Genomic DNA, 14,632 nt, shown 5'->3' on the forward strand with positions numbered 1-14,632 from the left:
TTTTTTTTTTTTCAGCTTTGTATATAGCGAACTGCATTGCGTAATTCCTGATTAACATTTGAAAATGCCCATGTGTTTTTTTATCGCCTTTTATTCATCTTTTCAGATTCTAAATAATAATTATTATAACGATAATAACGACGATAATAATATTGTGCAAAATATTATATATATTGGTTCCAAATGTTTTATTTTCACTGTTTGCCAGAGATGTTTTATTTAAAAAAAAAAAAGAGAAAGAAAAGACAACATGAGATTCCCTGCACGGCTCACTCGGATGTCTGTGTGTAAGGTGTGTGTAAGTGTGTGTGTGTGTGTGTGTGTGTGTGTGAGCGAGTGCAGGCTGTATATTGTGTTCATGTTCCTGCTGTTGGTTCGTATTGAGCTGTGTTCATATCGCCATTGGAAAACGTGGTGTGCTTGCAGTGATGCACCAAAAAACCACCTGCTCTAAATAAATGTTCGACACAAATCATCGTTCTGCACTTTTTAAAACTGATTTTATTTTTAATCATTTGAAGCGTTTCTCATGTCAACAGCATCCAGGCTTCTGGGACCAAGATGTGAGGCTTTGGGAGGGAAGCAAGTGCTTTTAAAGGCACTATGTACTGTATATTTACACACACACACACACACACACACACACACACAGCTAGATGCATGTTTGACATCTGACAGTTTGTCAGGATTTTTGGGGTCCTGTCATGTCTTTTTTGTCCACTAGATGTCACCATTGTTCCCTCACATTGTGTTCCCTTGTCCTTGTTAAGGGTGTTAATCACTATCACCTGTGACCTATTACCCCTGTGTCTATTTAAGTTCTCATGTAGCTCCTGGTCTGTTTGCCATTTCATGGTGTCTGGAACTTCTTTTCTTACATGGACAAAAGTATTGGACACCTGATTTTTTTCCAGCCGTATGTGGTTCTTCCCCAAACTGTTAGGACAAAGATACTAGGCACACTTTTGTTTAGGATGTTAGGATGCAGTAGTATGAACTTTTCCCTTCACTTGAACTTGAAACCTGTTCCAGCATGACACAATGGCTTGAAGATGTGCTTTATATAGGTTGGAGTGGAAGAGCTTCACTCTATTGAACATCTTTTAGATGAATTGGAACAATGGCTGCACCCCACCCACCTGACTTTACGAACACCCCTGTATCTGAAAAAGCACAAATCTCCACAAAATCTAGTGAAACATCTTCCCAGAAGAGTGGAGATCAGTATAAGAGCAAATGTTGAATAGGATGTTTAAAAAGCACAATTTTATGCTCAGGAGTCCACAATTTTTATTATTTATTTTTGTCGCCTCCGTACGTCTCGCATCATATATTCTTTTTATGGGTTTTAGTGTGTTCCTGGTGCACCTCAAGATTTCAACAACAAAAGAATCCAAACGTGAATACTGCTTATGACTTTGTTTATAAAAAAAAAATAAAAAACACTCTGCCAGGTTGCCAAGTATTCATGATAAACTACTTATTTTGGTTATTAGAGCTTCGTCCCAAATAAGCTACTGTGTTCAATAATAAGTCAAAATAACATGACCAGTGGAAGTGAAGGTCCTTTCATTCATTACTCGGTATTGTCTCAAGAAGTTTGTCAGAACAATTTATTTTGATATTGTGATAATTGTCATAAACCATGATAAAAACATAGGCAATCATCGATGACAATGGAAACGTATTATATCGCTATTCGCCCGCTGTCTAACTCTGGTACAGTGTGTTCTGATTGGCTGAGAGCAAAATAACACGTCAATGATGATTAACACTGCATGTGTGTGACTGAATAAATACCAGTGCAGATTCTGAGACCTGTCATGGTGTGTATTCCTCACACTCTCTCACACACACACACACACACACACACACACCACAGCCAGAGCTGCTTAAAGCACTGCTCTATCGTCAGCTGTAATACAGTCATAATTTGGGTTAATAATTAAAAGACCCGGTGATTTAATACTGTTTTACACAACCGTCATGACGTCTCTGACTACACAAGTTGTTCATCGGGTTACTCATTCGCTCCTCTGCTAGCTATACGGAAGATTTTGTAGCTAGCGCCACCTGCAGGAGGAGGCAATGTGATTTGGAATAATCTTATATGAAGTAGGTTTTGCTGCTAATTAGGAGTGAACCGAAAACGGAACCGCACTCTGGAGTGATGTTCACTCGGTCCCTTATCTACTTCGTTTGAGCTGATGCCGATGGCCAAGTGGACTAGGAAGTTGACAATGATGCACTGAAAACTTTTCGTTATTATCCATCGACGTTGTGTGTTGATTAATAAGGTGATTAAGTATATACATTTAAAAAAATCGAGGAAAGAAAAAAAATCTCCCACTTGGCAATATCAAATGTAAGTTGTAAAGCTGCTCGTGTAAAAAAAAAAAAAAAAATCAAAGGAAAACGTGACGGCGCATCGTATAAACAAGTTATCATCGTTTCTTGCCAACAACGAATACTGATTTTGTAACTCAAGCGTGTGACTTTTGGTCTGCAGCACCTGCTCCTTCCGGTTCCTGTTCCTTCCTCGCATTCGCTTGCTTTGTCGCATCACGTGGCAGCCGGGGTGAGCGTGCGGTTAGTAGTGATGAGCGCGAAAAAACTTGTGTAGTGAACGTTTTCTGTGAACAATCCGATCTGGAAGCAAATGAATTAATGAAGCGCCGCTCCAGGACGTGTAAAAAGGGTCCAAATGTTATTGGAGGAAAGTGTTTAGGTCTGCCGAGTTCCTCTACAGAAGGCGTCTCGGACATGATTCGTCACACCGAGGCTCGCTGTTCAGTATCGGAGTGAAACGTCTATATACAGAAGCGAACACGCTGGTCGTTTGGAGTGGCTTAAGGCGATGCTGCGGTCCCGGTCCAGGGGCGGTGTGAGCCAAGACAAATCGTGTCCACGTGACAAGAAAACGGATCGATACAGGGAATAAAAATCAATTCCTCACCAGGCTGGTATCTTAAAAAGTGCTCCATGGTGTTTACACACCGCTGGAAAGTCACAGAAGGTCCATTTTGTGATTTTAGAGCATTTAGCAGGTCCAAACCTGAAGAAGAGAAAAGAGAACAAAAAAAATGACACTCATACACTATAATCTGTTTTATGCTTTATGTAGCTTGCCATTTGTTACACAATCTTTCCTGACATGTCTTAAACTGGTCACTGGTTCATTACAGACCTTCCTAACGCTGTTCTCACATCAGACACTGTTTATTCAAGCTAGAATCCTTCCCATGAACAAAAAGAATGATATAACACAACTTTTGTTTATAATAGCACGTATATGAGTTTGCATTAGAACTGTAACTGTGCCGTTTTCCCTCTGTGATCGGGATGGTCAGCTTCACTGATTCACTGCATCGGCATAAAAGTTAACGATGTGATGCATGGATTTAAAGAAAGTGTGCACTGGGTACAAGTTGGCATTTGTATCATGATGCGTCCCTTTTTTTTTAACATATTTGCATCGCTAAAACCGATTTATTTATGTATACTTATTAGTAAATGCATTATACTTTTATTGTTTAGAAAAGGACCAATAAAAAGATTAACATGGCAGAGGTAGAGCTGCGTCTTCCTGGAGACGGAACAGGAAATAAGCATCTGGTTTTATTGAATCTTTTTTGGGTTTTTTTGCACTACAAATTCCTGTTTGTGAAGGGGCTATGCATTCAAAGTCAAATTATGATTTGCTGTCTGTCTGAACCAAAGAAATAAAACTCTGTACCATATTGAATTGCAGAGCATCATGTTTTTTCCAATGCAGCGTATTTCACTGAATCGTAACAGGGGTGAATCGTATTGTATCGCATCAGTAGCTGCTTCATATGTGTCTTTAATGTATCGTATCGTTGGCTAGGCATCGAGATGCGAATCGCATTGGCCTCAGTTATGAATATTGAGGACCCGAAAATAATATATAGATCAAATCGATATCAAGCAGAAGAAACATACAGCTCTAGAGTAAAATAATAAACAAGGTGTAAGGTGTGACGAGGTTTAGGAATAAATAGGAGGATGAACAGAGTGAGCCAGACCTTCACAGTGCTGTCCACAGCTCCAGAGAAGAGGCGCCCTCTAGAGACAGCCAATGCAGTGACACTGCCTTGATGGCGCAGCAGCGTCTGGGTGCAGATCATGTTGTCCATACTCCACACCTGGACAGTTAACACAGTGAAACATTTTTTTTTTTAATCTTGAGACATAAAATGGCTAATATTCTAGTGAGAAGCACAGTGTTTGTATAAATGTACCCTAAGTGAGCGATCGTAGGAGGCACTGAACACTTTGGTCTGGTCCGGAGTTGAAATGACGGCCAGAGCATAAACTGTCCCTACGTGGCCCGTCAGTGTGCGCACCTGCTCTTTCGACTCAATATCCCACACCTGGGGAGGGCAGGGACGAGCATCAAACACCCAGAAGACGAAAAAATGCATTTGTGTACATAAAAGGATAATCTACATTATGTCAATATGAGACATTGACTCACATGGATGAGGTTCTCGTACGTGCCACAAACGATGTGGTGGTTGGTGACTGCAATAGAGTAAACGCTGCCTCCGGAGGTCTGGAGGACATGGACGCACTCAAGAGAGCGAATGTCCCAAATCTGAGGGAGAGAAATAGGGAGAAAAAATAAAGCACATTTTAAATTCAAGCTAAATGGTAACAAAGAAAAAAACATTTTGTTTTATTATATTTGTAGCCATTAACTCATCCCTAATTTTTTTAGTATTAAAAGCTTTTGAGAATTCATTCTGACACGTGTTTTATGTAGCCAGACATTTACGAATACACCTCATCTAGTTACTAGAAAGGAGTAGAGTTTGATCTATCAGAAATCAGTAGAGTGTCAAAAATCCATACAGAGAGTTTTTCCGGGTAGTGCCCATTGAGAGAGCTGCTAATACAGCCCTCTGTCATTATGAGAGCGGCCTCTAGAGGCGAATCACTGACACCACATGCTGTTTTTTTTTTTTTTTTTTTTTTTTTTACACGTGAGATGGTGTGCTGCATCGAGAGAGATATATTTATCAATTGTTTTATTAATTATATAATTCTATTTATTAATACAGTCAACCCCTGATAATTTGCGGTTCGGAACTCGCGGCTCCGCTGGAACCTGACTAACAGCAAGTTGCGGATTATCTTGCAGGAATTCACAGCAGGACCGAATGTTCAGGAACGTTAGCAAAAACAAATTTTAAACTATGTTTTCACTATCAAATTTCATAAAATTTTTTATTCGTATTTTATATCGTATTAAAGTGGAAAATTTTCATAAATCAGTACTGTTTTTTTATTTTTTTAATAAAGCTCAGTACTATTTTACATGGAGTGTTATTTTTTTTTATATCCATTATTCATTTTACAAGTAAATAATGACAAAAGTGTCATTCAATAACCAAGAGACTGTTCTTTTGTGAATAAATGGTAAATTCTCCACATGACTCAACAGAGCACAGCTCTAAATCAGGGCATTTCATTAGACTGTGGTAACTGATGTTATTCCTTTACCTTTATGGTTTGGTAGGATCCGCTATACAGGTGATTCTGAGACGCAACCAGAGCTCGCACCCAGTGATTTAAACCAGTGAGCTCCTTCTTCAGCTTCAGCTCTGTGCCCACAATGTCCCACACCTACACACAAACAAATGATCCATGATGCAATGATGACTATTTCTTCCTATACTATTTGCACTACCAATAAATGCTTTAGAAACTCATTTGTGCTCATTCATCCACCAAAAACATAATGACATGGACATTTTTTTGCTGCAGATAACAAGAATTTTATATAATAAACACATTTACGCAGTGGTATATATATTATGTAGTATCTTTCACCTTGATCGCTTTGAGTGATCCACTGAAGAGCATGTTGTGTGAGGAGACGAGCGTGCACACTGGATTATCGTGTGCACGGATCGTGTTCACTTTCTGCAAGTTCTGGATGTCCCAAACCTGCACGTGCACACACACAAGCAAAATGTGTTTAGTGATGTGAGCTGATGCTGTTACGGTTAGAATGAATGTCCTAAAAAGATGCTTGCATCAGGCTCACTTACAATGATGGTGCAATCTGCTGAGCCACTGTACAGCTTATTCCTATTTGTGAGAAAGATAGATGGGAAAGACAGTGAGGAGCAACAGCAAACTAAGATTATTATGAACTCCTCTATAAGTAGTTTCTATAAAAAAATTATTTTTTACACTCACCCCTGAATACACAGTGCTAAAACGATGCCATCATGGCCCTCTAGAGTTTTCTGACATTTGTATGTGGTGCAAGTGTCCCAAACCTGAAAAGCAAAAACGCTAACAGTTATGTATTTAACATCATCAGTCTTGACCTCGGTGCTGATCCTGAAACAGTGCTCGCATGATGTCTAAAACGTAAAGTGGACGCGATGTACCTTAATGGTTTTATCGGAGGAGCCGCTGAAGAGCAGGTCGCCGGTGGAGTAAACGCACAAACACCACACTGGACCCTGGTGACCCACAAACGTGCCTTTACACTTGAAGATCTGCTGAGGGTCATAGGCTAGAAAAAAATAAGAAACATTTAATGCATTGTGTCTGAAAGATTGTTGATCGTATATATATTGATTAGAGGTCGACCGATAGTGGATTCCTATTGCTAGGTTGGATCGTAAATGGTGATAACCGATTAATCAACCAATAATTTTTTTTATGGATACTGGATAAAAAAACAAAAGAAATTGAAAAAAATGCTCCTGAACTTTATTACAAAAATAATAATAAAAATATTTAATCATGCAAATGTGCTAAATGAAATAAATATGAATATATTAATGAAATATAATTATATCATTTTGGAATTATAAAAAGCGAATAAATTTGATATAGCTCTCCGTGCAGCGCACAGTCTCGCGTGTAAAAAAAAAAAAAAAAAAAATGCATGTGGTGTCAGGGATTCGCCTTTAGAGGCCGCTCTCGTAATGCGATAGCAATAGTCCCAGCAATCAACTATCGATGCAGACTGCCAAAACCAATGAATCGGTTGATCATCCCATAATACTGACCATCCCATAATAACTTGTTACAGCCCTGACATAATAGCTACTATACTAATCTTCTATCAGATTTCTGACCCCAATCAACACAAAGCATCAGCAAAAAAAATGAACCATAAACCATAAGAGATTATACTCACAGCCTAGGATTCCCATGTTGAGTCTGGCATTAATATGTGAAAGCTCATCCTATAATAAAAATATAAAGATGTGTCATTTATAATTTATTTATTAAATAAAAAAACAGGATATCTATACTGCTATAGGGTTTAAATTTAAATAATAACTAGTCATTTAATGGATAATGTTTCTCCTTACGTTAAGCATCGAAGCATCTCTACGAAATTCCATCAGATCTTCGCTCAGTTTACTCTGGTTCTCGTCCAGCACATCTGTATAACATCACGACATCAGATCACACTCAGAACGAAAAACACAGCATCCAGGTTTAACAGATGAAATATGTTTGTTTTCATTATCATTTTTAGAAATATTATAAGAGGTTTTATTTTTACCAAATTTGAGCTCCAGGTTTTTCTCAAGCTGGTCGAGTTTTTCTGACAATTTGCCCAGCATGGACCGTAGGAAAGAAATGTCCTGGTCCTTCTGCGCCAAGGTCACCTATTTAAGTGGACAGAGTGAACTAAATAAAAGATATATACAGGAATGAGACCCTAAATTGTGCTTCAATAGTCCTCGGCTTACCTGCATCTCATGGAAGCGATCGTCCGTTTGCTGCAGGAACTCCTTTAGCCCCTCAAATTTACACGCATCCAGGTGCGTCTCGTACGTGTCCTGATTCCCAATGAACGTGCACCTGAGAGAAAGACAAAAGCCCACGATATATATCACCATTGGTTCAAAATAAAAAAGTGCAACCGAAACACACATATACACACACCTACTTACCCGTATTTTGAATGTGGGCACTTGATGTGTTCACACTCCTTCAAATGGGCCTCCAGGTTCATAGTGAGCAAAGGAGGACAGCTGGGATTATTCGGGCAGCGCACTGGCCGGTAGTCGCAGCTCACCTCGTGATCTCTGATCACACACAAGCACAACAAATTGCCAAATGTGACTAATCTTTTATACTGCAGCACCAATACATGGATAATATTGATGCTGCTACTTCAGCATCCAGAACACCACGGTTAAGAGATTTCCACACTTCGCACAGTTTAATGAGCTAACGATCAATAAAATGCAGGAATATCTTCTCACTTCCTGGTGCTGAGTTTGATGGTGAAAGGGCAGCCGAGCGGATCCACTTCAAAGGCAGCTGGTTTTCCTGAAGCGGTGGTGCGAACGCCATATTTACAGTGAATGAAGAGCTCACCGATCTGCTCGGCCACAGCAATGTTGTTCACCACTACGGTGAGCTTTGAGTTATCTACTGGGCATTTTTCTATAAAAACACACACACACACACAAACACATTTCAGATCATATGCTTTAATTTGTGTTCAAATGTATTTTAATAATGGAAAAAAAAAAACTGGGAAAACCCTCCACTCCAATAAAACATACTGAAACAAGCTGAAACATACTATTCCATCCACACTGACACCATCGTAACTTGAAAATATCTAGTCATGGCCTAGCCTACCCAGGAGAGCAGTAGGGGGTAGAATACTGTCATTTCTTAATAATTTAACAAATGACAGTACATCATTTATCAAAACACAGCAATTTCTCCGTATATACGTATGTGGCAGCAGGCACGTGCACAAGCACCGGTTCATGAGTGGAGGTTTAAACCAGACGTGCTCTGTTTCAGAGTCTGGCGACACAGACAGAAAGGAAAGATTGCAAAAATCGTAAGTTGAACCATCGTAACTTGGGGACCACCTGTAATGAATACAACCAGTTTTGCTTGAAAAAAACAATCACCATGGATCAACCCTAACCAGGATTATAGCAGTTACTGTAGATGGAAGGTATAAACAAATGATTGCTGCTCCTGCCAGTTTTCAGATGAGTGAAATGGCAAAAAATGAAGGCAGTGTGCTGTGTGATTATAATACAATATGCTTATAATAATGGCTGACTGAACAGACCTGTTCATGCAACTGTTCTACACAATAAAGCTATTTGTATTGTGAAATAAGATCTTACCGGAGGTTAGGGCACATCGCCTACAGAAGGTATGCTGCAAAGGAAATGAGGCAGATGTTAAAAACAAGCTGCTCCTTCCATAAATAAACAAGAGTAAACAACCGCATTCCTAATGATAACATGCATCGGCCTGTTTACTACAGTGTTTCCTCAGTTCGGCACTTTACTTATGAATAAAAAATTCAGCAAATCTAAATGTAAATATGTTGTTTTTTTTTTTTTTTTTGCAACGCCATATTGAGCTATTACTAAATACCCTAAAGCTTGGGTTGATACTGTGACTTACCCCACATGTGGTGATGACAGGGTCTTTAAAGACGTTACAGCACAGCTGACAACACAGTTTGACCGAGGGCTGTTCGGCAAAAACCTGCGGATCCTGAGAAAGAGAAGGAAAGAAAGAGAAATGCTGTATTTCCATTTAAGAAAAACAAAAGTGAGTTATTTATACAATATACAGGCGTTTAAAAAAATCCCAACACAGCTGATGCATGTAAAACTCTTGTGTCGCCAAAATGAATTGCGTTTGCATTGAAACCCATTTGCCCCCGGGGACGTGAGAGTGAGGAAATTAATGAGGGGGGTTTGTTTGCTGGGGCTTGTGAGTAATTGTAAACCTATAAAGTAAAAACATATGGTGGATGAACTACACCCCTATCCCTAGACACATGTAATCTTATGGATTGCTTCCAAACACTTGGTACGAGCATTACAACACCTGTTGCATTTGACAGACAGCAAGACGGCATGACAGCAGTTTAACCTCCTGTCACACTCAGCTGGACTGTCAAAGGCAGATGCGCTAATAGAAATGTGAATCAGCCGAGGACGATGTGTGCACACTATGGACCCAGATATGGAGCGTGTCTGTGTGCTCACCGTATCCTCCTCTTCTTCATGCAGAGAGAAAGTCGAGCGCAGAGACATGTTGGACTCAGAGTGGAGAGAACGAACAGAGATGGCAGAGTCTGAACCACGTGAAGTACCGATGGGTGGCTAAACACACACACACACACACACACACACACATATCCTTTTAATTCTCTAGAATCCAAAATCACACTCTGAACTGAAATAAACTGCGATTAAATCATTGGTTTACATTTGCGATATAAAGCATGTGAGTGATCAGTCAGTGTTTGCTGTAAATGCAATGCAAATAGAAATCATTATATGAACAGGCTTGTGAACTTGTACTGCTTTCTAAACATGCAGCATTGCTTTCTCAGTGAGGCACTTAAGAAATCTGAACAGACTGTAAAGACGCTGAATCGTCTTAACCAACGTAGACAGCTAGTTTTTTTTTTTTTTTTTATCGCAGCTGTAAATATTGATTTTCCGGGGAGACCTATGGTTGCAAAATGCCAACAAATACAGCATCCGTTTTTTTGTAACTGCTTTGATTACCATGCCGTCGTCGTCGTCTCGAGTGGAGAAAGTCAGCGTGCTGGAGGTGGAAGACGGTGTTCGGCGGTGCTGTTTGTAATTGCTGGATGTCTCGGCTGAAAAATAGCAACCCACAGTATAAAACCACTAATCCATAGTTAATATATACTTTGATTATAATTAGTATGAATCTGAAGTGGGGAACTGTGATGAACTCACGTTTGCTAACTGGAGCAACTCCTGAAAAAGACGGCCCGAATGCGTTCTCCATTCTGGCCTACAGAAACAGATATACAACAGGCCAGTTATGTATAAAGAAATAGGCTTTCACTTGTCACATTTACACTACAGCACAGTGAAATTCTCTCTTGTTAGGAAACTGGGGTCAGAGTGCAGGCCGTGAAACAGCAGCCCTGGAGCTAAGAGGGTTAAATAACTTGCTCAAAGACCCAACAGTGGCACAAGGTGTTAATCAGGATGGTCCTGACCTTCTGATCAGTAACCCAGAGCTTTGAACATTAAATGCTGACCGTGAAATGGATTGTAGGAGAGTTGGGCCAAAACTAAATGCGAGCGTACTTGGTTCAGTTTCGACTGAAATTCGATAACAAAACTTTTGTAAGTAAGGAACAAAAAGCATGTTGTTCAGCAGCCCCCTAGGGGGCGCTGTTTTTACAATACACAACAGCTTGTCTTATCGCTTGTGTTATAGCTGAAATCAACAGGCATTCCTTTACCACCACCACCCCCTCGCATATAAAAATAACAGTGAGTCATTTTCCTGAGGGAATTAAGGCATTAAATAATGTTCTGCCCTGAAGACTTCCCGAAACCGGGAGTCATGCAGAAGCTTTGTGCCTTTAACAATCAGTGAGTTTTCAGCCACTGATCAGTCTTCGGGACGGGATTTCTCAATGCCCCGACAATGACTGTGTTGTTTTCTCGCTTACATCAGGGGGGAAAAAAAAGTAAAAGAGCTTGGTAATAGAACAAGTATGGTGTAATAACAGCTAATGTGGATTTTATATAATCTGATTGGTTACAAGGCAATTGAAAGGCTTCGAGCGGCATAAGGAAAAGAACAGAGTGTTAAGCAAAAAAGACATTGTACATAAATTCCTATTCATATCATTGCCTTGTATTTGCTGTAGGATTCTCTCTCATGTTGTTATGGTATATATCGTCCATTAATCAAAGAGACGTTATTGTGTAACAGGCAGGAGTGGTTTTATTTGTCGTGTTATGAATACAGTCACTGCATTCCGAGTAGTGCTGATGAAGAGATAAAGAAAAAAAAAAGATTACCGCGTGGGTGATATCGGACGAACAGGCGTTGATGCTCGCAGTGGATGAAGTCCCTTCTGGGAAATGGTTGTAATTGTGTAACGCTTTACCGGCACTCACAATCCATCACAAGGAAGAAAAGATTTAACAGTCTGCAGGGGGAAAGCAGTGATATTAAAGTACGCTCTCCTACAAATCAGTTAAACAGCTCAGCTGACAGAGTTATTCATGTTGATTCAAACACACGTACTCAGTTTCATAAGATCTGTGTGTGAGACTGCTCACGTCCCAAGACCACATGAGATCATGTTTTTTTAAAGAACTCTGCGATGACCTAACTGCACGGTGAAACCCCTGCATGATTAAACTACGGATTATTCACGATTGTGAAACTGTTCATCACCAACATGTTCCTCATTTCTCTCTGTCATACAGACGCACTTTACACCTGATTGCTCTATTTACATAAACGCACTCCTCAAAACAAACTCCGTCATGGTATTAATGAGCACAAGCACAGATTCTCAGCTGTATGAATTACATTCATATGCTAATTTGTTAAGGCGTCTCCTGTGTCAATCATTTTGTTATAACCCCCGTTGTGTACTAACAGCAATAAAACACTCATCCCAGATCATCCCAACTGGATTTAGATCGGGTGATTGTGGAGGCCAGGTCACCTGATGCAGGACTCCATCACCCTCCTTCTTGAACATGTGTAACCTAGAGGTGCGTTTGAGGTCACTGACCTGTTGGAAAACCTATGATGGTCCCACTGAGTGCAAACCAGATGCAATGTCACTGCAATATGCTGTGGTAGCCATGCTGGCTGAAGTGTGTCCTCGATATTGACTAAATCCCCATCAAAAGCATAACCACACCATTACACCACCTCCTCCATGCTTCACAGTGGGAACCACATTTAGGAACCAACCGTTCACCATCTGTACTAACAAAGCCAACCAGTTAGAACCAAAAAGCTCAAATTCGGACTCATCTGACTAAAGGAAAGTTTTCCACTGATCTAATCTTACACATATTTAAGACCTACACGTATCCTCTGCAGCAGAGGTAGCTCTGGTCTTCCTTTCCTAAGCCGGTCCTCAAGAGAGCCTGCTTCATCGTAGCCTTCGATGGTTTTCAGGACTGCACTTGGAAATACGTTTGAAATTCTTGAGATTTTTCAGATTGACTGGCCGTCATTTCTCAAAGTAATAATGGACTGTCTTTTCTCTTTCTCTGCTACTGAACTGAGTGTTTCTTGCAATAATATGGATGTATACAGTAGTTGTAGAAGCACAAACAGAGCTATTGTCTCTGTACTCACCCATTTCTCTCCAGAAGACAACTGATGGTCTAAAGCACATTAAAGTGACAAGAAATGTCACAAATGAACACTCGACTAGACACAGCGGTGAAGTGAAAATCATTCCAGGTGAATGCCGTGTGAATCTCATGAGAGAATGCTATGAGTGTGTCAAGTTATCATCCAAACTAAATGCAGCTACTTCGGACAAATCTAAAATATAGGTTTGTTGGACACGTTTTTGTTTACTACATAAATCAATACGTGTTCGTTCATAGTCTGAAGGTCTTCGGGTATTAATGTACAGTGTTAAAATGTATAAAAATGTATAAAAAAAAACACTGAAGGAGAAGGTCAGCTTCTGCCAGTGACCTATTACATGCGTGTGTGTGTGTGTGTGTGTGTGTGTGTGTGTATATATACACACAATTATTATTATTATATAATTATTATATTATCTTTTAGACGGTTTTATTAATTTTTTTGCGTATATATTTATTATTTATTTGTAAATTTGTGTGTGTGGGGGGAGTATAAAAAAAGTAAAATAGAGTTTGTCGTAAACACAACTCGTCTTGTGATAGATAGATAGATAGATAGATAGATAGATAGATAGATAGATAGATAGATAGATAGATAGATAATCAAATAAACAGATAAACAAACAAACACTAGGGGCTACATCGTTAGCAGACGCTGCTAACACGCATAATCACACCAGGCCACAAACAGGCTGCCAAGTCGCGCACAACTAAACACCGTAGGTCGGTTTTTTAAGCGTTATAACACTGCAATAAGCCGTAATAACACCGTAAAAACAAGTCAAAATCGCCGTCGCTGCTCGAAACAAGCTTCTTCCCTTCCACACACACACACACACACACACACACACACACACACATCAGCTTTACAGTGCTAACAGCTTTAGCCCAGCTGTCAGTGTTTTTGCCCCCCCAAACCGCCTTCAAGCTAAGCTAACTCACCAACTTGGTTTCTTCCACGTTCCGCAAAACATCAAACAGGAACAACTGATTTATCCAACACACCCTGACTCCATCTTAACCGCTTCCAAATTTCAACATTTTAAACACCCACGGTAAATATTTGCCATTTAAAATAGATATCTATATTTAATAATAAAATTCTTACCACTGCGCGAAAAAAAAAGTCCGCTGCGAAAATTGTTCATCTTCCCCCATAAAATAACGCCCTCGGGCAACCCGCGCAAAGACATCTGGGAAATGTAGTACGCATAGCTGCTCAAACTGAATAGGCCCTGACTGCTAGCGAGCCTTCCGAACGACTACAACTCCCAGCGCACACGTCAAGCAAAGCAGTCCTATATTTTCCTAAAACGCGATGGCGTGATCATGAATATGCATGAAGTTCTTGCCGACGTGCGCGTGAATATTTATAAGAATGACGACGTGTCGGGAACGGTCATTTATGGAAATTTCGCACAACTCGCAGGAACAGTATGGGAGTGGGGTGA

At 40.0% G+C, this 14,632-nt stretch overlaps 1 protein-coding gene across 3 annotated transcripts; it reads right to left on the reverse strand.

The window, feature by feature from the left end:
• Positions 1 to 1,596: 1,596 nt before the first annotated feature.
• traf7 (TNF receptor-associated factor 7) lies at positions 1,597 to 14,366 on the reverse strand. Of its 3 annotated transcripts, none has more exons than XM_046865391.1 (22): positions 14,290 to 14,366; positions 11,856 to 11,986; positions 10,770 to 10,827; positions 10,572 to 10,666; positions 10,044 to 10,160; positions 9,451 to 9,543; positions 9,165 to 9,198; positions 8,271 to 8,454; positions 7,956 to 8,090; positions 7,752 to 7,863; positions 7,562 to 7,667; positions 7,365 to 7,438; positions 7,187 to 7,235; positions 6,426 to 6,553; positions 6,229 to 6,311; positions 6,078 to 6,117; positions 5,857 to 5,973; positions 5,527 to 5,649; positions 4,499 to 4,618; positions 4,263 to 4,394; positions 4,047 to 4,166; positions 1,597 to 3,055 (listed from the first exon to the last, which is right to left on the reverse strand). In XM_046865391.1, the coding sequence occupies exons 3-22, from the start codon at positions 10,819 to 10,821 to the stop codon at positions 3,041 to 3,043; spliced, it is 1,929 nt and encodes a 642-aa protein (XP_046721347.1). In that variant the 5' UTR covers positions 10,822 to 10,827; positions 11,856 to 11,986; positions 14,290 to 14,366; the 3' UTR covers positions 1,597 to 3,040. The 3 variants fall into 3 exon arrangements, with proteins under 3 accessions (XP_046721347.1, XP_046721346.1, XP_046721348.1); XM_046865390.1 differs by lacking the exon at positions 14,290 to 14,366 and adding an exon at positions 14,124 to 14,249; XM_046865392.1 differs by lacking the exon at positions 14,290 to 14,366 and adding an exon at positions 13,162 to 13,382.
• Between the last annotated feature and the right edge of the window lie 266 nt (positions 14,367 to 14,632).

The sequence above is a fragment of the Silurus meridionalis genome, chromosome 14 (genome assembly GCF_014805685.1).
Source record: "Silurus meridionalis isolate SWU-2019-XX chromosome 14, ASM1480568v1, whole genome shotgun sequence".
Lineage (NCBI taxonomy): Eukaryota > Metazoa > Chordata > Actinopteri > Siluriformes > Siluridae > Silurus > Silurus meridionalis.